We start from the raw sequence: 25,476 nt of genomic DNA, 5'->3' as shown, positions 1-25,476 counted from the left end.
TTGTTAGCAAATCCTGTCTGGTGTCTCCTGGCCCAGATTTAAAATCTAGATTACCAAAATAATGGCTACTCCTAAATCTTATTATTGATTGAATAAAGTGGAGTTTCATTTTATATGAGCCATTGTAAGACACCTTTCCCCTATCCTAGGGTTTCCAGTTTCTGAACACTGGGGGCATGCCATTGCAGGGAGCCAAGGTTTCCGGATAAACATGTTTTGGTAGAGATGTAAAAGTAATTCATATATTCAGAGATCGTGATTAGCATTTCTTTATTACTTCCCATCTTCCAAATGCTTTATAAACACTGAGCTTGTGGGGGTCAGGGAGTGGGGAGGATTGGGGAAGGATGGAGAAATGCCACAAATGTGTGCATAATTCAAGCCAAAACATATTTTCGTCCCAGTCTATTCCCAGCAGAGGTGCTTGTGGCCTGAATTGTCCAGCCAATTGCCCTTAACTCTACACTTCTCTTTTCAAGTGTAGACACAACCCAATCTGAGTTCTCTTGACCATCCTGCTAGGACAGTACAGGGTTCTCCTTATTATCTGCTCTGTTTTACATGGAGGATCCTTGAGCCACAGAGAGTTTAAGGGGTTTTCTTGGTCCATGACTAAGCCAGGGTCACTCTGTGGTACTATTTCTCCTTCTAGGAAAAATCCCAGAGTCAGATCAAGAAACCAATCAGATTCAGTCATTTTTTCAGCCATCTAAGCAAAATGCCAAATAGCAGCAAAAATAGATTCTCTATCTCTTCTTCTAAAATATGAATTTTAGTAGTAGAAAGAGCATTTCATCACAGAGAAAAAGAAAGAGAACTCCATTTTTAACCCAGTTAAGCAATATGTCCCAGTCACTACGATGAAGTTAGGGCTGGATATGCAGGGGATCCCACAAGCAATGGGCAAGCAGATCCTGGGCCCCTTCTGAAACTTATAGTCCCAATCCTGCGCAGGAAATTCTCCATGACAAGTCAACTGTTGGGGAAGTTTTAGGGTTGAGAATCCAGGGAGAAAAGCAAGGGATCAATAGCATTCAGTTCTCTCTCCTTTTGCTAGGATAGAGAGGTCTTATGTTAAGGAAAGACTTAGCATGTTCTCTTTCTCTCTGTCTCTCTCTGTCTCTGTCTCTCTCCCTGTCTCTCCATGTGCTATTCTCAATCTCAGCGTAGTACATTTGCCTCTATTGAGTTGAGCAATGCCTAGGAATGTCAGGGCAACTCCCTCTACAAGGATGTGCCAGGAGACAAAAGCCATGGCAGAGAGGTGGCTGGAAAGGTGAACAAAGACGCTGCCCCCGGCCACATCTCCTGAGCAAAAAGGAAGGACAAGCAAAAACATGATGAGGAGCATCCAGCTTCCCCCTCTGTACCTGCCTGTTTTAAAGAGGAGACAGCAGATATGCTGTCTATTTCAGCCCTCTTCTTGCCTCTTGGAACCTTCACAAAGGTAGTCTCTGCACCAGTGACTTAATTCCTCAGGCCTATTTCTGTTTAGAGATATGGAAAAGTCCACTCCTTCAGGTTAGCGCTCTAAAAAGATATTTAACTGCTGCATGTGTTTCATCCTCTGGCCATTCTTGACCTTGGGTGCGCAGTCAGGAGTGTTTTGATACTAGACATAACCTTAAGCTGAGTCAAAGACCCTCTGGTAGGGGGTGGGGAGTACATGTGGAGACAGTGTGCTGGAACATACACTCCAAAACCCCAAAACACGCCCAAGAATAACAAGAGCATTAACCACTGACCCAAACGCTGGTGAAACTCTATCTCTGCATCTTCCTCCACCAGTAAACATGAAAACACCATGCCTAAAGGGATGGATGAAGCCTCCAACAAGAGGTCCAGGGAGAATGAGAGGAGAAGTAGAGCTGGTTTGGGAAAGAAGTCCAGCAACTTCTACACTGTTTGGTCACGGGAAAAGTTTTCCCCTAGTGACAAATAAATAGAGACATTTTTTACTAGTTGGGAAAAACAATAGACTTGTACTTTTCTTTTCAGAATAAAGGCATTAAATTTCAGAATGCCCTTTTGTCACTTTTTCTTTGGCTACCCCATCTCTTCATCCTCATCTCATGCCATTCCTCCCTCCTTCATTCATTCCAGCTTCACTGACTTTCTTTCTCTTCCTCAAAACAGCCAAGTTCATCCCTACCTCAGGACTGTCTTACTTGCTGTTCCCTTTCCTGGAATGTTCTTCCTCCAGATTGTTGCAGATGTTCAGATCTCACCTCAAGTATTACGTTTTCAGAGAGGTTTTCCCTAGCTTCTTATCTAACTTATCCATGGCCGCTCTATCATTTTCTTCTTTCTTTTCTTCTTAGCGGTCACCACCTTCTGATCTGATTTTATTTATCTGTGTGTTTATTGTTTATTCCCCACAACTAGATGTACAATACAAAAGAATAGGCCCCATGTCTGTCCTGTTCATGGCTCTATCTCCTGTACCTAGCATGTGGTTGACACTGGTTGAATGGATGGATGGACGGATGGATGGGTGCATGGTTGGATATAATCAATGATTTGACTCAAGTATTTTATCCAGTTTGTTCAGATCTTTTACTCCATGGCCCACACCAAAGAAACAAACTCTGGACACTGGGGCTATAATTAAAGCCAGAGTGGTTAATCAATTGAAGCTGTGAGGAAGAAACCAGAATTTTGATTCCTGTTCTAAGTAAGCACCTGTAGTCCTTCAAAATAGCACGTTTTTGTTGATGTGCTTTGATGTTTAATAAATATCCCATAACTCATTAACCCTCAGAAAATTCCCAAGCAGTGGGGTGGGAAAAGTTTCCTGATGATTTGGCCTTTTCAACATGGAAAAACTAAACCATGGGGAATGAAAATGAGATGGCAATACCATCCTGGCTTAATTCCAGCCACTGGAATTGTCCTTGCTCCTGAATGTAATGGACTGTTAAGGGTAGCACTTTTAAAGCTTGCATCTCCTATTTATTTGTTTGTTTGTTTTAGAATAACGTCAACGTGGACAGCGACTCAACATCAGAAACCAGCTTTCCTCTCTCCAGAGAAGCACCAGGGGACCATCCGGACCACCAGGCTGCACATCAACCCTTCCCCAGACAGCGATTCCAGCAAGAGGATGGGCGCCCTGCATTGCAAAGAGATGGCCCCAGATCCTTTCTCCTTGATCTACCAAACTTTCCAGATCTTTCCAAAGCTGATATCAATGGACAGAATCCAAATATCCAGGTAATGCTTGGCAACTGACAGGTAGAAGAAAATGAAACAGTTCATCTCTTTGTTCCCTGATCTGATTCCAAAGCAACTGCTCTCTTGCCTCACATTTCTCCTCAACGTCTTCATGAGTCCTGCCTATAATCATGTTATTGCTATGAGAACAGTGTTGTATTTCATCTGTGCAACACCCTTGATTGTGAGATGCACCATTATTTTATAAACCACTAAAAAAAAAAGAAAACAGTGCTAATTAATTATGACCCACCAATAATTATAAGATACATCCTGATTTCAGAGACATTATGTAAATGTAAAATGTAAAAACGAAAAAACAAAATAATATACCTTGAAATTAATGAAATACGGTAGCTGTAGGCAAGGGCCAATCTAACACGTGAGTAGACTTGGCAGATCATGGTATGATTTCAAAGATGCTCTGGAAGGCACTCTCTTAAATGCCTCCCCGGCTTGCCTTGGACACCAGAAATTCCTTTAGGAGTTGACAACACTTCAGTTGGTCTAAAGTGTAAGTGGCTGATAAAAAAAAAAAAATGTGATAAGAGGAAGGGAGGTGAGAACACAAGTTCCTCCGGGAGAGGTGAATACATCCCACTAAGATGAGATAGGATGAAGCTGAAGGAAATGGGCGGTTAGGGAAAGAGATGCCTGGGATTGAAAATAATCACACTCATCTACACTAAAATGGCACAGAATACCTTACAAAGCAAGTCTTCATCTGATTGTACTCTCCCAACACCCTCGTGGAGTTGATGAAGCACAAATCATTTTTCCAAAATTATCAACAATGCAGCAGGTACTCAGGAAGTTACTATTTGGTTTGCCCAAGGTCACATGGCTAGGAAACTGTAGTTAGGGGCTCAAATCTAGGCTCTCAGGCTCCCAAGAATACTCAACCCACCAATCTGTGTTTCAGAGACAGACTCTTAATTTTGAATTTTGCTTGTACCTCCCTCTGTTTCTTCCCAGAGATGGTCCACATGGTGGCTAAGGGAGGCTTGCCCCCTGGGCAACCTAGCCCCTGTTCAGCTCCTGTCCTCATTTACCTGCTTCCATACTTTTAAGCTTTGTTCTCAATTCTTTTCATTTGGGGAAGGGCAGCTTTTTCTTATTCTTCCTCTCTGCATCAAATTCCAATTAGCTCACATGGCAGGGAGTTCCTGAACCTGACCTCAGAGCAATTGATCCTCAATTAAGTTAACTGTCTCTTTCTCAAGACTAACACTCCCTGCATGACACCATTTTAGATCAGATTTCTTTGGCCAGAGTTATTTGGTTCATAATACCAGTGTCATGGTGAGTAACCAGTATCACTGAGAAGGCACCTCAATTAGAATACATTGAGCAGCCCGTACTGTGTATAAAATGCTGTATTAGGTTATGGAAAATTAAGAAATATAAGGCCTTCTACCTTCAGGAAATGACATAGGTGTGAGGATCCCAGCTACTTACAAAGACAGTGCCGGAGGGATCATGGAGACAGAGGAGGGAAAAACATTGTGTTCCAAACTGGGCAGATCTGAATAGATGGGAACAAGGAGGGAGGGGCAGTGTTGAGGGTACAGAAGTAAAACGTGTTTCGGAGGCCACTCTTTAACAAGCTCTGTGCAGAAATCAGTGCATGCACCAGTCAATTTTTCTGATAGGTCTTGTATTGTTCTAATTGATAAATGGAAAACAGGCCTTTCGCTCCACTGCCCTCTCTCCAGGAACTGGCTCTATGACTCTCTGATAAAGAATGAAAGATCCACTTGGGGGGTGCCAGTTGGCAAAAAAGGCGTGGACATCTCCTTACTGTTGCTCAACATGGCTCTCCATCGTGACTTCATCTACAGGAAGTGATTTTTCCTTGTTTATGGATTTTATGGTTCCTGGACCAGACCTGGTCTCACCCCAAGCGTGCTCAGACCATGCCCAAAACAATTTTAAGGCTTACTGTGTGTCACATTTTTCCCGAGGTGGGAAATGTCACTGTGGAGCTTAATGCTGAGGACTGAGCTATTACTATAATAGATTTAAGAATTACTGATGTAAAGTTTCAAGAAAATGCCTGGATGGGGAATGGAAGGCTGCAGGGAGAGCGTCCCCTCATTGGAAAGTTACTAAGTGCATAGGGCTCCACCTAAGAACCAAATTTCAAGCAGAATTTCTCAGGATCCCCTTTCTGTCTCCCAGATAAATCCATCAGTCACAAAATCCCCAGACCCCATTTGAGTGTTTTTGAACTATTCCTAAATGTCAGGGAAGAACAGTGGTGCAAAGGTGGTTGAGATCCACAGATCTGAGTAACCCAGATTACTTTTCCAAAAAGGGGGGCACTCATGAAGTGCTATTCCCTCTGCAGCCCATGAGATGGATCTGTGCATGAGCTCAGTAGAGCAGCCAAGATTGCAGTTCATTTTTCATCACATAAGCTGTGTTGTTTAGCCAGATGAGAAGTGAAGAGTGCTTCAGAACAGTTCCACTGGGCTTTCCGAGGGCTGAGGACCTGTTGGCATTGATGGGTGAGGAGAGAACTAAGTGAGAGGAGGGAGCAGAGGATAAATGAGAGGAGGGTAAGTTATGAGAAGGCCACACAGGATTCTCTCTGGCAGATCCTCTTGGACTTTTATAAAATGCAGCTTCCCTGTGTGCTGTCACAAAGGTATGGCTGTGCAGATGGTACAAGTAGAAATTATGTGTCCTTTCCCACTCTGAGATCCCAAGCCACCTGTTTGTATAAACTTATAACAGGTGAAAAGTAACAATCAGTGCTTCATTTTCACTTTCTCCTTCCCTCACCCCAGCTCAGAAACAAGAAGTCTGCCTCCAGGTGATGCTTCCAAAAGGGATGCTTCGTTACACAGAATGGGAAGAGGGACAGGGCCACTCCTATGAGGTCCCCATATTTTTCTTGAGTTAACTCTATGAACGGCAAAGATCACCATTACTCCCAAGAGATAGGTTTCCTCATGGCTCCAAATATCAGGGTCATTGGCAGAAGGGATTAGAAACCAAAAAACCTCCCATCCAGATAGCATTAAAGTCAAGAATCTGAAAGACCAGGCCAGTGCTGAGTCTTTGCCCGCTGTCTGGTCGGTTCTCTCCACTTCTGCTTTGTACCATCCCTGTGTCTGTTAACTTTCCTGTATGGAGGGCTGGCATGGCCTATGTTTTTCGGATCTGATAACCTGTCAGCCCTGAAGAAAAGAAAATGGAGCTGCATTTCTGGCCTTCTCTTAATGGTGGTCACTCAGAAAGATCTTCAAAGAAAGAATGAAGCAGCTGCTACCCCTGGGAGCACCAGCCCTGGGTCTGCTTGTCAGTGTGTGAGCAGGCACATACAGGAGCGCGTGCACACACACAGCACAGGCCACTGCAGTCCATGCACCACTGCACTTGAGTAAACCAGTTCCCTGGTGGTCCTTTAAAAGATGAGGTGCTTTCTAAAAGAGGGTGATGGTTTCCGTGTTGGCAGCCCTTGCCCCTTCCTTACGGCACTGCTCTTTTGTTGAAATCCACTGGTTTGACACAGGACGATTCAGCCAAGCAGACAGCACCGCTGGTCACCGCGGGCCGTCAAAGGCCGTCAAAGCATTTGTCTTCCTGGGGGGCCAAGTGTAGACAGGTGAAGGGTGCATCAGTGAATTGGCTTCCGCTGCCAGGGCCCCTGGCCATGTCTCCCCCATCCCCTGGCAACCTGCCCCTCGCCCCCACCTACTTACCCCTAACTGAAGCCCCGGAGCTGAACAGGAATTCGATATCCCTGTCTCTGAACCCGGTCCCCAGCCCTCCAGTGTCTGGGAATGTTTCCCACACTCCAAGACTGGGGTCTGCTGTCGCCCCTGCCAAACAGCCCACACCTTTCCAAAGTGACATTACTGAGCCCATGGAAGGGACCACATCCCTCTTGACTTTTAGGAAGGGAAGTCCTTTTAAAAGCCTTGCTTTCCTGAGCTTTTTGTTAACCCCACTAAACCAGGTGGCCTGTGTCCCAAGTGGATCAGGCTCTCCGTTTTAAGACTGGTTTCAGGCTATGGAAGTAAGTGGGGAAAAAAACCAACAATGGGCAAAGTAGAAAGAAATAGCCTCAAACTCCTGAACCCAATCTCCATATTAAATTTAAAACAAGACTAGAAGTTGGGTTTTGTTACAATAAATAAATAAATAAATCATTCAGGAAAGAAAGTAAATCCCCCAGGACAAGTTAGCTGTGAGCTTTGGTATCCTTGGCTGGGTTTTTGGTCTGCAGCTGATGATCAGATAGCAAAGACAAAAATCTCTAAAATAAACTCATTATTAGGCTTACTGCATCCATTCGTTACCACAGTAGCTATTCACAACCAAATATTTCTCTTTTCTGGATCAAGCTGAGATTAGTATTCATTTAAACCAATAGACTGATTTCTTTTCTTTCACTGAGGGAGACTTTAAAATAGTCATCTAAAGGCCTTTTTTTTCCTTACACAGACTTATTTACATGGCCGTGGGCCTCTTGAGTACCACAAGATACAATCAGATGAGTTGCCCATGGCTGCAAATGTTGGATGTGCTTCTACTTCTGATTTTCCCTCCTCCTTTTTCTTGAAATTACTTTTGGAGTGGCAGGTATGGCCAAGTAAGAACCAAGAAATTTCTGTACCCAAGACGTGGACCCACATGCTCATGGGACAAGCCTGTATTTTTCAGATTCTCAGGGGGCACTGCAGTCCAGAATATGAGCTACAGAGTCAACTGAGCTGCATTTGGGATCTGCCATCATTTAGTCTGCCAGGCTTGGCCTCTATGGCTTCATGCAGCTTACTCGACCTCTCTATGCCTCAGTTTCCTTGTCTATAAGATGAGAATAATAATACTACCTATGAATACCTACCGTACTATGTAGAAGTAGGGTCGTTTTGAGGATTAAATGAGATCATCTGTGTGAAGCACTTACCACAGGGCCAGGTATATGGTAAGATTCCCTGAACTGGTAGATGCTGGTTGGTGATGCCAATGGGGATGAAGATGACAGAGGAAACATCTATAAAATAACTGGGAATCAGAAGACCTATTTTTGAAACCAGCTCCACACCCTTCTTGCTGATCACTTCGGGAACTTGAATTCTCCAAGTCAGTTTCAATGCCTGAAATTTGGGTCTAACTTGTATAGAATGAGCAATGACAATTGGGCAAGCATGCTCCAAGTCTCAAAGCATTAACCACAGTTAGCTGGGATTGCCAGGATTGTTTTTAGAGCATCAGTGGGTCTGAGACGAGGGGATTGTATATCTTCCTAGTCAATTTTGTGTTCTTTCTGCGGCAATTGTCAAAGAAGGAGGAGTACATAATCTGGGGCCTAACCCTTCACTGGAGACTGTCATCCTGTCCCTGGATGTTCTGTCCTCCTGAGGAAATCACTTCACCTCTCAAGGCTCATTTTCCTCTCTGAGAAATGCCAGCATATGCCTACCTAGTCACCATAGCTCTCAAGGCTTAGAAGATCAGTGAGCTAGAAGATTCTAGAACATTCTCCTGAGTTCAGAAGGTCAAAGCTTCTGTATTCTCAGTGTCATTAGTTTATTATCAGTTAGACTGAGAATTGTGTTAGTTTCCCTATGGAAAACACTATTCAGAGCAAGAGTAAAGAGTTTACTTCTAATAAATGTTTTGATTATCAAGAAGAGGAAAGTAGCTAGTAACATTTCATAGCATCTTATCCTCACTTCCCCATTTGGGACAGAATTCCCCAAATTGACACTATTTTGGACTCTCTTTTTTGGAGCTGACAAGATTCTGCCAGAAGTTGGACTTGAGTCTTTTGAAAGAGCTCTCTTTCTTTTACTGTCTTGACTTATGGTATGGAAAAGCCCAGAAGAAACAAATATATTGAAACACCTCATTTGTATACATTAAGGTTGAGAAAGGATGGTAAGATTTAGAGTCTTTATCAGCTGGGAAATATGCTGCACTCACTCCCACACCTTCAGCTCATCAATCAATTATTGTCCAAGACATCTTTATAAATGGATTCGTTGATGCTAAAGAACACGTAAATAGAATAAGAGCAACAGGAAATACAAAACTAATCCCCACCATTCAAGAAGTCATTGATCACGCACATTAAGTCCTTTTAATTGGATGCCTATGAAGTTTCAGCTTCAAGATTAGATTTCTTCTTTTGATATCAGTATGAAGTTCCCATATTATTAACTACAGGGAAGGGTGGATTCTAAAGTTTGTGTGGTTTTCTGTTTTTTGTTTTTTAATTCAGTTGGGGCAGTGGCTAGAAATTAAAGGAGAAAAAGAAACCTCTAAGCTATTGAGATTCAGTCATCGATATAGTTTTTGGAGTAAATTTGTATTTTGCTACTCATTGCCTGGCCAAGCAACAAATCTGTTTTGTTTGGATCTGAGCAGCAGCTTGGGAAAAAAAATAATCATATTGACGGTAATAGCTTAAAACATGAAATTGTTTTTATTCCCAGCTTGGAGAAATTGCAGGGCACGTTTTGTTTAGGCAATCCCTTTGACTCCAGTCTGAATACAAACGGAATACCAAAACTGTTGGGCATGTTCCCCCTTATCTTCTACCCAGAGACTGATTTCATTACCATAATTGCAGGCTGGTCTGGCTCTTGGCAGCTTCTCCCCTCCAAGACCCTAATAGCCTTACAGAGGATTGTTGCAGCTCAGTTATTCTGCTGCAGGCAGAGGGGGACAGGACTGCAAAGGAGAAAGGTTATGTCTCCAAGGGCTGGCATCGCCCTGTCACTGTTCAGCTTGGTTCTGTGCCACCCAGCTGCGCAATCCTTCTGCACTTGTCCTTCCAGAGTTGCGTGTGGGTCCCAATCACCATCACCTTCCAGCAGCCATCCATTCCAGCAAACAGCAATGATACAAGATGTATGATGTTTTCCTTTCTTCTCCTCCTCCATTTTTCCTTTTTGAAAATTGCTAAAAGTTCCATAATTATTTATAAATACGCAAAGGATGCTTACAAGACAGGGGTAATGGTGGTAGCATCGAATAAAGCCAATCATGCCCTTCTAGATATCCCGCACCAGAGGAAACAGTGCACCTGTTTTGCTACAGCCCAACTTTACTCTGAGATTGAAGGCCACCCTCTTGACCTTGTATCTGGACCATACAAGGCCAAAGCCCAGGCCCACCATCAGCTGGGCAGCTCCCTTTGAATGTCAAAAGAAGTAGAACTCAAACCTCCCCATTCCTAACACAAAAGGAAGGGGCTTCTTGTCTCAGGGATGGGCACACCCTGGTGCAGTTTGGCAGAGCATCCCAGCAACTCTCTCAGATGTCAGGTTAGGGCAAAACTGGAAACGCATCTGCCCAGTACATCTTGCGCTGATTACTTGGAGCGCATGTTTCTGATTCATTTGCACATAACTCATCCAGGGGGTGTTGCAAGAGCTATGTGAGGGCCAAAGGAACCCAAAGAGTCTTTTATTATATTTTTTAAACAAGTTTCTCTATGTTGATTGTCTCTCGGAGCCAAGAAACTACATTCTTCCAGCCCTGTGACTTCAAAACTAGGCTCTGGAAATCCAAAAGCAAGTTCTAACCTTGGCTCCGGGATTATCTGCTCTGACCCTGAGGGTCGGTTGAGGAATGTGCGTACTGGGTCTGGACTATGGGATGAGTAAAAATCATAGCTGTGAAAGCCTGGATCTCAAGGACTTTGTGTTCACATATCTCTACACAACCTGTGTCATTCAGCCACCACCAGCATCTGTGGTCTCTTTCCTCCTTCAGTTGCATGGGAGGACAGTACCTCTGTTACTTACTTTTTGAGAGACAGTATAGTAAAGTTGGTAAGAGCATGGGCTCTGGAGCCAGGCTATCCATGTCTGCCACTTACTAGCTGTGTGACCTTAGGCAAGTTGTTAATTTCTCTGTGTGCCAGTTTTCCCTGTCTGTAAATGGGGTGGTGCTGTCTAGCAACCACCTCAAAACTTACTAGCATGAAGCAATGACCACTGGATTGCTCACAGTCCTATGGGTGAGGAATTTGAGCAGAGCTCAGCTGGGAGAGCTCGTCTCTGCTTCACAGGGTATTGGCTGGGGTGACCCAACTGAACTGGAGGATCCAAGATGGCCCCACTCACATGACTGAGGCTGTGGAGCTGGCCATTGGCTGAGGAGCCTTGGTTCTCCTCTGCGTGGTCTCCCTCTTCATGTGGTCTCCATGTGCTCTGTAGTTGAGGCTGGGCTCCTTACATAATGGTAGGAAGATTCCAAGACAGTGAAAACAGAAGCTGCAAGACCTTGTAAGGCTCGTCGCATTGTCACTCCTACCACATTCTACTGAACAAAGAGAGTCACACGCCAGCCCAGATTGAAAGGGAGGGGAAATAAACCCCACCTCTTGATGGGAGGTGTGGCACACACATACAAGGATGGGAGGAATTGCCGGGGCCATCTTTGCAGGTGAGCAACCACAGGGGCCAATCAATAGTACCAACTTATCAGGTTGTTATGAGAATTAAATAAATTAATACATTAGAGCCTTTAGAACAGTGCCTGGTACAGAGTTAGTACTCAATAAGCGTTCGGTTTTATTACAGTTATTCTGTGTCACTTCAGAAACATATATAGTACATGTTTACTCCTTGAATGAAAGACTTCCCAGCAATGTAGTCGACAGTAAGTCAGATGAATTGCCTCCTCCCAACCCGAGGCCCATGAACCTCAGTTCTATCCAGTCATGGGGTTGATGTGGGCCATCCCTGGATGTTTTCCATTCTGTATCACCATGCAGTCTCAGCTTTCCTGCATGAGGGACACATCCATCATTTGCCTCTGCTTTCTCAGACTTTCTTGCAAGGGTCACCCGGCTTGGAGGCTGTTGACTCCTCATTGACCCTGGCGTGTTCTGAATTCTTCAGGTCACCATAGAGGTGGTGGACGGTCCTGACTCTGAAGCAGATAAAGATCAGCATCCGGAGAATAAGCCCAGCTGGTCAGTCCCATCCCCGGACTGGCGGGCCTGGTGGCAGAGGTCCTTGTCTTTGGCAAGGGCCAACAGCGGGGACCAGGACTACAAGTACGACAGTACCTCAGATGACAGCAACTTCCTCAACCCCCCCAGGGGGTGGGATCGTCCGGCCCCAGGTCACAGGACTTTTGAAAACAAAGAGCAGCCAGAATATGGTGAGTTTACCACCCAGTAATATAAAATTGGCGGGGAGAATAAATGAGGATGATGAGGCCTAAAGGACATGGAGCCAAGCAAAACCCAGTTTACAGTATGTGGCTTTTGGTCTTCTATGAGGCATACCTCATAAAGACCCTGTTCCGCAGAAGCCCCAAGGCACCAGTGGCCACGTTTTTCTGGAAAGACTGTAATTTTAAAATCATACCAATTATCCTAGGAGATAATTTTTTTTAGTTAGGGGTCTTTGAGGCTCTGCCTTTTTTTCCCCCAAAATTTTAGGCTATTTTCTTAAAATGAAGAAATCACCAAATTAACTTCCCTGTATATTTCACTATAAAAATTCATACTGAAAATCAATTTAGTAAAAGAGATGTATCCAGCTGCTTTCTTTGACCAGGCAACAGTGTTATATTTAACCTCGGCAGTGGAGTGGCCCTTGGGAATCCGTGTGAACCTGTGTGTCACAGATTGTCAAAGGAAGGCCTCCCTCACAATAAATTTCAAGACCCCAGGTCGAGACTTATAGTTTCCCGTGTTTTTAGAGTAGGATAGATGAGGTAAAAAACAAATTCTAGATTCAATGACTTAAAATAATAAAAGTTCATTTCTCACTTAAGTTGGGATGGGAGACAGCGGGTAGGGGGGAGATCAGCTCCACTCAGTCATTCAGGCACCCAGGCTCCTTCCATCTTGATGCTCCACCAACTGTTAGGGCCTGAGAGTTATCCACTGGATGCTCTGCATCTGGCTGGCAGCCGAGTAGAGAGACAGAGCCTGGAAAAGGTACACACACTCTTAACTCCCTCAGCCTGGAAATAACATACATCGCATCTGCTCAAATTCTATTGGCAAGACCTGATCATCTGGCCCCAAATAGAGGCAAGGGAGGCTGGGAAATGTTTTCTGTGTGTCCAAGAAGAAGAGAAAACAGATTTGCCAAGCATCTGGCCAGACTTCATGGGGAATCAGGCGGTGTGCCTTGTGTTATAAGAATATTTGATACTTTACAAATGCATCCATTGTTGTGATATTCTTGTGGCTTCACCATAAACAGACTTAGAGCAAACACTATAGGATGAGGATGACTTGTCTTGCACTATTTGTACCCACACCTTTACCCCATTTTTCAGCAGAAAGACTGGTCATATATTGGAAAGTCATTTCTGCCCCCTAATAGATCATTCTAGGCAACTTCCAAAACAGCAAGATATTTTTTTTCCAGCCCCATCATTCAGTTGTTCAACAGACGTTTATTAAGAGCATGTCTTGTGTCTGGCACTGTGATAGATGCTGGGAATCCAAAAATGAGTAAGACACAGTCCTTCCCTAAAGAGGGAGTCCTTCCCCTCACCTAGCTGTGGACAAAAGGAGGAAAATTAACTGATAGAGCAAAATAGTGTCATGGTAGGGATATACATCAAATGCTAGAGGAGCAGAAAGAGAGCTCCCATACCCCGTCCAGCCCAGAGAAAGTTCAATTTATCTGTTTTCCAAGAAGAAGGACTGGGAATAGTAGCCAATCTTTATATAGCACTTACCATGCGCTAGTCCCTCTCCATGGCATCTCACATATGTTAACTCATTTATTGAGCTCTCTGAGGCAGGTGCCCCATTTTACAGATGGGGAAATTGAAGCCTAGAGAATTTAAACAACTTGACCTAGGATTCATCTCAGACAGTCTGGGTCCAGAGATTATTCTCTTAATCACTATGTTATTCTGCATCTCTGGGGGAAAAAAATAGCACATCTTTTAGGACGGTGGAGTGGATGTAGAAATGGACACTTATATTGGGAGTTAGGAATGGGAGGAAAAGACCAGTGCTGAACTGAATGTTGAACAAGAGAAACACAGAGGATCTGTGGGTACCAGCCTGACTGCACAGGTTTGCAGCTTAACCTGTCTGCCCAGCCCAGACAGAGCACTGTTCCTATGAGTGGGGCTCAGACCCTCGACATCAGAATCCCTCTGGTTTGCATGTTAAAAAATGCCAATCCTGGGCCCCAACCTCTTCTTTCTATACCAGTGGTTCTCAAAGTGTGGTCCCCAACCCAGCTGCATCAGGGTCACCTGGGACCATGATAGAAACGCAGATTTTCAGGCTCCACCCCAGGGCTACTGAATCAGACACCCTGGGGTGAGTCCCAAAAATCTATGTTGAACAAGCCCTCCAGGGGGTTCTGGCGCATTGAGCACCACTCTTGGAGATCAATGGTTCTCAGCTTGGTTACTCACACTCACCTTGGCAATTTTTTTAAAATCTCGATGCCCAGACTTCTCTCTATAGACCAAATAAATTGGTGTTTTCTTTCAGGCATCAGTGTGTTTTTTAAAAGCTCCATGAGTGACTCCGGTGTGCAGCCCAGGTTGAGGGCCGCTGCTGTCCTGCTGAGTCAGAATGTCCAGGAGTGAGACCTGGGGTCTATGTTCTTTGCATCTTTGTTTCTTTCCTTTTTCAGCCAAGGTCACCAGGTGATTCTCATGCTTGTTGAAGTTTGAAGACCAATGCTAGAAACAACTCTTTCATCTAAAGCTTTTACAGGGTACACTCTACCAAATTCATGAACATTAAGAACAACCCCTCCGTTCCAATCTTCACAATAGAATTTGCTTCTAATGGGGCAATTACTGTGGCTGCCTCAGCCACCCTCATCCCAGCTTCCTAGACCTAGAATACCTGTGGATCTTCCAGCACCCCTGGGCTGTGGATAAACTTCCATCTTTTATGATGTTGGAGTCTCTCTTAGTAACTTCCCATCATTGGACTGGATGTGTCAGGATGACTACTTTATAAAGAAAATTCTGTCCCTTATGATACCTCTAGGGCAGAGCTTCTCAGACTTTAACGTGCACACAGATCTCCTGGGGGCCTTATTAAGGTGCAGCTTCTGATGCAATCGATGTAAGAAAGGGGCGGGAGCCCAGGTGAAGCTGACGCTGCTGGCCCTCGGACCACACTTGGAGTAGCAAGACTCTAAGAGTGTTGTAGCTGTTCAGTAGCATTTGCAAAATGAATGATGATTACTGCTTCCCAGACTGGCTTACAAGGAACTGTGATTTCCAGAATTCTATGTAGCATCAGATGAGCTGAGAGCTCTTTTATTTCAATGAACAAACTGTTGAGCAATTTCTGAGTATTTATCCCTGTGTTGGGTGTTGTGGAGGGTACAGGGGGAGAACCCACGGCCCAGGAAGATGAGGTCCATGCACTGGTAAAGCAGTGCAAGTCACTGTACCTAAATGCTCAGTACCCTGTCTGAGACAGGCTAAAAATTGCCGCAGAAACTGGTCTTTGTTGAGGATGTAGATCACAGGTTTTCAAAGGCAGGATTTTTCATAAGAACTTAAATGTTTGTGGCCAAAGAGTATTTCAAAAAATCCTAGGTGAAATAAATAGAATAGAATCACATCTTTAGAATAAATTATAAAATATACAACAGAAGATAATTAGACCTAATTGGTGGAAACACATAATATGACCTTGAGTTGGCTCAACTTTGGACTGTGTTTGAGATACTGCATTTTAAATACCTTCTGTGTGGATACTTAAGATATCATCCAGGGCAAAGAAAGAGTCCAAATAAATATTTTTCTGTCAAACAGTAGTATGCCATTCCCAAAATTGTTCTGAATAACCTGTATAATGAAATCGGATCGGCGTTGCTTTTTGTAATCTGGGTTGGGACTCAGTTCTTCGCAGTTCTCTAACTCGTCACGGTCCTATTTTGATAGAGGATTTCACAGTGATTGGTTTCAAGGACTTTTTTTTTGTAGTGTTGAATTGTGGCCACATAAGTGGGTGTCTTAATGAAAGGAAGCCAACTTGGGCCAAAATCAAAGCTGCTGGAATACCGGGATATAGAACACGATAGGGTAGGAGCAGACAGACCTCAAATCTAAGCCCAGCTCTGCCAAGTTTGAGCTGTATGACCTCAGGCAGGTACCTTAACCTCTCTGAGCCTCAGTTTCCTTATCCATAAAAAGAGGATGTTTCCACCTACCTTGCGTGATTATTATGGGAGTTAAATCACTGTGTTTAGACAGAACAGCTGGTGAAAGCAGGCCCTCAATAACCGGTAGCCACTATCATCCAGGATTAGTGGTGGAGGCTTGCCAAGGGCTGAGTCAGGACACAAGTCATTTCAGTTGCCCAAACACTGTAACTGGCCCACAGAACTCTAGTGCCCTGAAACTATATAATGACTACTTTAAAATTTCAAATGACATCCTTGAAACCCAGCTCTCAGCCCACTGCACTCTGGATTGTTTTCTTCCCTCACTGACCTCTTTGATGTCACAGATAGGGGCTGTCAAAGCACCATGTAAATGTTTACAGGGGCTGTTGTTCACCATCTTTGTTGTCGTCTTTGCAGTTACTGCTGCTCACATTTGTTTTCTGCTCTGAGCGATGCTCCCTGTAGGTAAGCAAAGGAGAACAGGCTTGTTTTAGTCTAACAGAAAGGAATACTGCCCTCAAAGCCTTGTCCCATGGTCAGAAATCCTCTTTCTGTCCTGTGAACACATTCGACAAATGGAAATCTCCAGGAGGAGAGTGTTTGCTGGGACCTTCGTCTGGGGCGGTGTGCTATAGCAGCTTCCAGACCATGAGCTGATGGACACTGTCCTCCCCACGAAGTTTCTTCGTTCCACTGCTGGCCCAACAGAAATGGTCAGCCACATGGCTATGTAAATGCTTGTGCCTAACTTTGGGGAACCAACATAAAAAAAAGGTTTGGAAAATAAATGGTTCTGTGAGCATTGAAAGTAAAGACACAGAGCAAGCCACTTACTGGGATAAAAAGTCCTTCCTGGTTCCAGAATCTGCTAGGTATCTAGACAGCATATTTTAGGGAGAATTTTACAGTGTATTTGTAACAGTTAGCTTTTTCTGCTTAAGAAACCACCCCCAAAATTTAGTGGCTTAAGAGAACAAGTATGTTCTCTCTCAAAAGTCTGCAGGTTGTCTAGACCGTTCTGTTCTGGGCTGGTTTGGCTGGGGCTGCATGGTCTAGCATGGTTTCACTCACACTGATGGGGTCCCAGCCTGACAGCTGGGGGTGCTGAGATGGCCGGGGCCTCTCGCCCCCCGGTCCCTCATCTTCCAGGACACTAGCCTAGGCCTTTCACGTGGTGGTGGAAGATTCCCTACAGCAAGTGGGCAGCCCTAATGCACAAGCACTTTTCCAGCCTCTGTTTATGTGATATTTGCTATTTTCCCATGGGCCAAAGCAAGTCATGGGGCGCAGGCTGGGGTCAGCGGGAGAGGGTAGCCACCACGGGAGTGGATATGGGGAGAAGAATTATGGTAGTCATTTTTTGCATCATTAGACACAATTAACATTCAATAATTTAGGTCCAAGAAACCAAAACAATACCTCATGCAGAGATTCCGGTATAAGCCTCATGGTGCGTTTAATGCTAACATCTCAAAGTTCTGGGATGGTATTTCCCAAAATCAGCTCTCCATATGACTGCAAGAGGGAGGATAGGTTGCCAGAGATTTCTAGATGGTGGAGGCCCCATTGCTTATGCTGAGCCAACAAGACACCACTTGGCATCCTTGGATTATGTGTTATGCCGGTACCTGCCACTCTGGTGACATGAACTCTACCTATGTGATTTAATAAGCTTTTTCTGACTGACCCACTGCCCCTTTGTCTAAAGACATTACAATCTGTACTTGTGACTTGTTGTTGTTGTTCCCTTTAACAAAATCTAGCCTCTGTGGCACGTGCAGCGTGTGGTTGAACGTGGTCACGTGCAGGTCACCCATGCACCTGGACACCCCTGCTGCTGAGAGTGGAGTCGTGTGACTGTTCCAGGCACATCCCTGGTCTTCCTGGGGAGATGACCATGAGATACCAGACCACAGAGGTCTTGGAGGAAGCGGCAGTGGCTCCACCCTCAGCAGTTTCTCCCTTTCTGGAAGCAACATGTCTCTCCAGTTCTACTGTGTTGATGCCCAGTAAGAGATGGGAGCAATGAAGAAGGCTGGTGCAGAGGAAGCAGGCCCCACTTCCTCACACGAGGCAGGGGTTTCAAACATCTGCTTGGCCGTGTGGTTGGAAAACCATTTCTTAGAAGAAAATCAAAGTTCAGAAAAATTCCTTTTTGGGAGGGGAGAGAGATGGATGGGGCCCTGGGGGCAGGCTAGGTGTGAGCAAACGCTGCACTCTGGGTCAGGGAAGGAGACACACCATGAATCCCCTGAGTCTGCTTAATAGGCTGAGGAGCCTCGCGGCCCTGTGTTTGCCTGAAGAGTGTTCAGAGTGAACGCCATGTAAACAACAGCCTGGGAGGCTGGCACGGGGCCCGCAGTTCAGGTAGAAACATGTGTGGACTACATTCTTGCTGGGCCTATGTAATAACAATCACCACGACCTGTTATGAACGGAGAGGACCCCTTCTCTGCAAGGCACATGCCTGTAGCTCCGCACTTGACACCAGCTGGGGCCCCAAGGCTGTAGGAAGATTTGGACAAACCAGAAGAAATTATTACCGAACGGAGGTGCTGCAGAAAGAGTCATCTTTAGGGATGAAGGGCTTATCACTACAGCCCAAGCTTTCCTTTCTGTTAGCTTTATGACCTTGGATAAGTCATCCAACTGCTCCAGGACTTAGTTTCCTTACTTTTAAAAAGAGAAAGTTAGTCTAGATAATATACCATCCTCTCTCACACCCCCAGGCCCCCGTAACCCGGTCTGATTCTCCTTTTTCCATACTACTCATCAACTTCTAATATACTGCATAATTTACTCATTTTTTGTGTTTATTGATTATTGTCTGACTCTTCTCACTAAAATATTAGTTCCTCCAGGGCAGGGATCTTTGATAGTTTTATTTAATGATGTATCCCACATACCTAGAATTGTGCCTGGCATATAATGGAGGCTCAGGAAATATTCATTGGATGGATGTTGAGTAATGACCTCAAAGGACCATTTCTAGCTTTATCATCATGTATCAGTTATCTACTGCTGCGTAACAAACCATCCCAAAACTTGATGGCTTAAAACAACAGAAGTTTATTATTTCTCATGATTCTGTGGCTGGAGTTCAGGCTGGGCCCCACTGGGCAATTCCTCTACTCCTGATGGCATCTGCTGCATTCAGCTATGCACAGAGAAGGGCTGGAAGGTTGAAAAAGGCTTCACTCACATGTGTAATGTCTTAGTGGCCCTTCCTGGGGCTCCTCTCTCTCCATGTAGTGTCCCATAGTTCACAGGTTTAGCCTCAGTTTCTTTCACAGTGACTGGATTCCCCAGAGCAAAAGTCAGAAGTTTCCAGGCCTCTTAAGGCCAAAGCCAGCCCAGATTCTAGGGAAGAAGAAATAGATTGACTCTCTCTCTCTCTCCTCAATGAATGAATGCACAGGGAGGGAAGGAACTGATGGTGGTCATCTTTGGAAACTGCCTACCATGTTATTCCATGCTCCCATGTTCTGCTAATGTATGATCTCAATAAGTACTTACTGGGCACCTTCTAGGGTCAGGTCCTCGCCATGTGCTGAATGCCCAGAATGCCCAAAATTTCAGACAGAGGACCTGTCTTCACAAAGCTAAGCCCTAAAATGAACCCTGGAGCTGTAACCCTTTGGCTCCAGCTGGTACCTGGTCCCTTCCAACAATGAGAACAATGGAAGTGGACAATTGGAAGGCTGCTTGATGGCGTGGGGGGTGATTTGGGGACTTTTGGAGTGAGGTTGGTGACCATCTCCCTTGCTTCCTCCCAGATTCCACAGACGGTGAGGGCGACTGGAGTCTCTGGTCTGTTTGCAGTGTCACCTGTGGGAACGGCAACCAGAAACGGACCAGATCCTGTGGCTACGCATGCACTGCGACAGAGTCTAGGACGTGCGACCGTCCAAACTGCCCAGGTGGGTTTACACAGGAGTGTGGCTCCAAGTTCGAGGGGAAGCTTTTAATTTATATTTGAAAACTGAGAGAAATTGACTTTTTAAAAGACAACCATCTTCCTAATAAGAATTCTGACCAGACTGAGACAAGAGACAGTTCACGAGCTTAATGGATGAAAAGATGGATTTTCTGAGTGTTACGCACAATTGCAGTGGCCATGACCTGGAAGACAATGCCACGCTGTACTTACTTTATTTAAAGGAGGGGCTCTGTTTAACTGGGGCCTTTGATGTGAGACTTATTGTGCCTTGAAGAGACACATGAAAACAGACACTCACGGTCTGGTAAGAAAGCCAGGATGAGAGGCTCGGCAGCCATCTACAGCAAAACCATGCAGTTAGCCCCGTCTGTAATGCCGGGGAAGTGCTGAAGGCCCCCAAGGGAGCAGATGGAGACAAACTCGGCTGTTAATTATTGCTTTAAACTGCAGTGTCAGTGTTTTGAAAAGTAAACTAATTGCAAACTTGGTGAGAGACCATATTGGGGGAGAAAAAGAATTGTGACAGTCCGTAGCAGTGTTTTCAAGCTGCAGCCTGTTTTTGTATGGCTCACACGTTTTTCTACCCCTGGAAACTCTGTTCTCAAACCATAACGCTGAGATCTGGAACAAAAAAAAGTGGAAGAGCAAGGGGGTTTCTGAGGAGAGAGAAGAAGGATGAGATGAGGCACATATATGTTAGCAAAGGGGCGTGTGCAGAAAATAAATGTAAAGAGTGGCAGTTCTGGCTCCCTGTCAGCCATGCCGATGGGTTTCAAACAGTGGAGCCACCATCAGGATGTTTTTCCTGATCTCTCCCATGCTCATCACAATGAGGCTGAGCTGGAGTCTGGTAGTATGGGATTTGGATGGGTAGAAATAAACCAACAAATAATAATAATATGAGAAGAAGAAAGGGTAAGAGGCTAGGAAGAAAATGAAGACGAAAGAGGAGAATCTGAAGAAGAAAATGAATGATGGAGATAAGAAGATGAAGCAAAAGAAAATGAAGATAAATATGAATACAATGAAGATAAAGAGGATGAAGAAAAAAATGAAAAAGATGATATGAAGACCAAGAAGAATAGGGGTTTTTTGAATATTTAAATACCAAGCTGATTTCTAAGGTCTGTATGTGTATTATTTAGTTTAACCCTCATAACAGCCTCATGAAGTAGGTATTTATTATCGTACTCATTTGGCAGCTGTAGAAACTAAAGCACAGGGGTTAACGTGCCTAGAGTCACACAGGCAGCAGGTGGTCAATCTGGATTTGAATCCAGGCAGTCTGATTCCAGAGGCCATGTTTTTACCCATCAGACTCTTCCACCTCCACCAGGGGGAAGGATATCGGGCTCAGCCACACATGGATGCAGCAGCATTTAATGTCAGGGCTTGCGGGCTGGGCTGTTGTTTTCTCTTGCAGAGCTGGCATCCAGACCCAAGGTGGTAAACTTAGATATTTTGCTGGGGGAAGGGTCTTCTCTGCTGCCATTTTGAATGCTTCCTTCTCATTTTCTCTCACCACTGGGAGCAGCGTGACCAGCAGCCCAGCTTGTAGGGTTTCTTCTCATCTGAAATTGCCTTCTTTTCATCTTTTCTGCTTCTCTGTTCCTGGCTTTTCCAGGTTTTCAAGAATCCCCTAGAATGTGAAGGATTTCATTTTGCTGAATTTTCAGCTTTACTGAAAACAGTCTCCCTGGCCTGGCAGTGATTACACTGTAAAAGTATGTCCCCAAGGGAGATCCTGCAAATAAGTTTTAGGGGCCTCACATCAAATCAGAGAGAGCCCCTCAGAGCCAAGCAAGTCATGCCAAGCAGGGCAGACTCTCCAACAGCTAGTCCCCATTCTCCCTGTTCTACCTTTCCCCCGCCTTCTGACTGCCTCAGCTTGCACAGGATCCCTATTTGTAAAGGACGCCTGGGTTTGGGGAGGATGTGGGAGCCAGGAAGTTTGAAGCAAGCTGGGTTCAAGTTAAGAGCAAGTAATGACAAGCCCAGCTGATTCTTTTTGAAGCATCAGCAGCAGTGCTAAAAGTCCTAGGATATCAGGTGTCTAGTCTTTAGCTATGGACTGCTGCATCTTCAAAATGAGTTAGACAAATATTCAAGGGCAAAATATCAGCTAACACTTACCGCTTACTACTCTAGGGACCTTCCTTACATATACCTCATTGAATCCATTCAATTCTAGGAGGTGGGTCATTTAGTTCTCCCCATTTCACCAAGGTGAAAACTGAGGCACACAAAGGTTAAGTGACTTGCCCAAGGTCACACAGCTAGTAATGATTTGAACCAGTCAGTCAGTCCTTAAGACTGGTATTGACCACGAGACAAGGGATTAACCACTACACTGTGCTACCTCTAGTTTAGTTTATCACCCAGACACCACCAGACAGACTTGTGACCCTGACAGTCCAAAACCCCATTCCTGGGCCCAGTGAATGAGTTCCTGAGGACTCATTCAGGCACATTTGTATCTGATTTCATGCTGCAAATGGTATCTGGGGTTTTAATTTATTTTATGCCCTACTACCTGCTTTTTACTATTTCCTCTGTTAGCAAGGTTCTGCCCATGAGTAGGAATGAATACAAAAAAGGCTGTGTTCAGGTGTATTTGTTTTTTTATTTGAGGGGCGTGGGGGTAACATTTTCCATATAACTAGGGGAAAATGAGCTCTTGTCTGTGCTTAGGAATCGAAGACACCTTCAGGACAGCTGCCACCGAAGTGAGTCTGCTCGCGGGAAGTGAGGAGTTCAATGCCACCAAACTGTTTGAAGTTGGTAAGAAGATTTTTTTTCTTTTTTATCCAAATATTGATTTAGTGTTTTGGAGATTCCTTTTGCCTTTGCAATGCCATCCTTGGATCTATTTGAATGTTTCGCTTTCCTCTTATGGGGTCCAATTCCCTCAGCATGTTTCTTGCTCACTGAATATATCCAGGCAGGAGAGAGCAGTCCTGTGCCTGCACCAGACTGGGCTGAAGGGCCCTCTGTGTCCGCCCTGCCAGCTACACCGTGTCCACAACAAGTAGGCAGGGACCACTCTTCCCTTAGCATGAGATCAGTATGCAGTAGGGCCTCAAGCTGCGTGGAATCTCCTCTCACTGCCCTCATTGAGTGTCCCCATGAAGTCAAGAAATGGTGAGCTCAGTTCTGCAGCAAAGAGAGGGAGGGAGGGAAAAAGAGAACTTTCAATATTACGCCTGCCTCCCTCCACCACATTTTTTATGAACCTTTGGTACATGCTGCTACTCATCTGCTGGAAAGTGCTAAAGCAAATCCAATCACATGGACCAAACAAAATCAAAAGTGACTACTCAGGTGCTAGTTGAGAGCTTGCTTTTTAAAAATAGCTTCATGTGCTTCTGGATGTAATTCTCTATTGCTGAAAGGTGAAACTCCTTCCGCCCCATTTCTTTTAGCCACCCCCAAATTCTTTCTTAGCCTCTTCACTTCTGCTCTGCCTCCTCAGCTAAAGTGGAGGCAGTTGGGAAATTCTGTGTCACCCAGGGCTTCTACCTCAGTCCCTCACACACACAATCAAACTGCCTTTAGTAGGAGCCTTCTGCAAACAATGCATTTGATCCTAAAATTTAAAAAAAGATTAAAGACAAACAGCAGGACTTTAGCATAAAATGGGAGAACAGAAAAAGCAGTCTTTTGGGGCAGAGAGCTTCTCAGGCCTCACGTATCACAGCTCACAGACAGGCAGCTGCTTGCCCTTTTGCCGAGCATGGGTCCGGTTGCACAAAACCACACTGGTGTGCGGCCAAGGACACACAGGGATGAGTAGAAACGGTATATCACTCAGCTTCCAGGCAGGAGCAAACATGACATGCTCAAATCCAGTAATTGAGGAACATTAGATGAGGGTCTGTTTGCAAAGGTATGAGCAGGGTGGATGGAAACCAAGAAAGGATTGTACAGAACCCCAGGGCTGGCAATAGTGCCGAGCCCTTACCACCCATTGGCCTGAAGGGACCAGGGGAAGGAGTGGTTACCAGAACCCACAGGGCAGCTGTGTGGAGAGGGTACCTGACAGCACTCCTGCCTCTCAGAAGGATATAGCTAACCTGCAAAATCGAGGAAGGAGCCAAGGGGACAAATACCCAGACCTCACCATCCTTCCTCCCTCTGGTCTCTGGCCAGGTCCTCCCCTTGGCTCAACCCAACTAGAAGTCAGGGCTCAAGGAGCCCATCAACATAGTCCACACAGGACAACCTTTATGGTAAGGAAAAACATGCAATGAGGAGAGGGAAGAGTGAACAGAAGATGCCTAGAAGAGATGAGAAAAGCTTGACTTGGACAAGTTCAATTTCTTAACCTAATCTGCCTCAGTTTTCTGATCTGTAAAGTGATATGAGGTAATAGTGCCTACCTTATAGAGTTATTGTAAAATTAAATGAGTTAATATTTGTAAAGTGTTTAGAACATGTCCATCACGCTGAACATCTATATAAGTTTGAGAGAGAAAAATAAGTCAATGGATGTCTCATAGGTACATGAGTTATGATGTCCTTCCACCCTGGAGGGAAAATACAAAGCCATTTTTGGGGGCCTCACTGAATTTTCTTTCTGAAGACCCTGCCCTCTGATGGAGACCCCCACCGCCTTTGCAGACACACATGTCCCAGGATGGAACCTCCATTCTCTCAGCTACTGCTCAGGCAGAGGCTCGAGGGGTGGAATCATAGAACTCTCAGCTGAGAGGAGCCTCAGCATATCCCCACTGGCGACACCCTGGCCCCTGTTCTGCGTGCTCTCTGCGTTCCTGCTAGTTTAATCCTCGTCGCACTTCGTGAGACAAATGCTATTTTCATCATCAATTTAGAGATGAGAAAACTGAAGCACAGTGAGGTAGAATACGTTGCTCAAGGTCACAGAGCTACTGAATGGTTGAGTTGAGATTCGATCCCATGCAGTCGTGCACAAGAACCCTCATGTTTCATCTCAGGCTTGGCCTTTCTGAGCTCCTGAGAGATGCCCCGTCTCTCTCTTCCTCCTTTCCCTGAAGAGAAACCTGAGCCCTCCCCCAGGCTGCCCCACATCCTGACCACTTGATTTCCACTCATGACACCCCCTAGCCTTCCAGGCACCTGGGTCAGAGTTGGAGTCACTCCTGATGTCTTTGTCCCTTTGTCCCCAAGCTCACCGAGGCCTGGCAGCTCTAACTCTCTGACTACTCTTGATCTCACCTGCTGTTCCCTCACAGAGTATCTCACCTGGAC

At 45.0% G+C, this 25,476-nt stretch overlaps 1 protein-coding gene across 1 annotated transcript in view; it reads left to right on the top strand.

Moving 5' to 3' along the window:
• Positions 1-25,476, top strand: part of ISM1 (isthmin 1) — a 75,304-nt gene that overhangs the window by 42,045 nt on the left and 7,783 nt on the right. Inside the window, exons 2-5 of the mRNA XM_046679830.1 lie at positions 2,974-3,213; positions 12,084-12,348; positions 20,084-20,227; positions 22,939-23,028. Coding sequence (XP_046535786.1) covers positions 2,974-3,213; positions 12,084-12,348; positions 20,084-20,227; positions 22,939-23,028 — 739 coding nt within the window. The remainder of the gene's footprint in view (positions 1-2,973; positions 3,214-12,083; positions 12,349-20,083; positions 20,228-22,938; positions 23,029-25,476) is intronic.

This window comes from Equus quagga, chromosome 12 (assembly GCF_021613505.1).
Source record: "Equus quagga isolate Etosha38 chromosome 12, UCLA_HA_Equagga_1.0, whole genome shotgun sequence".
Classification (NCBI taxonomy): Eukaryota; Metazoa; Chordata; class Mammalia; order Perissodactyla; family Equidae; genus Equus; species Equus quagga.
This window is presented reverse-complemented; position numbering and strand designations above follow the sequence as displayed.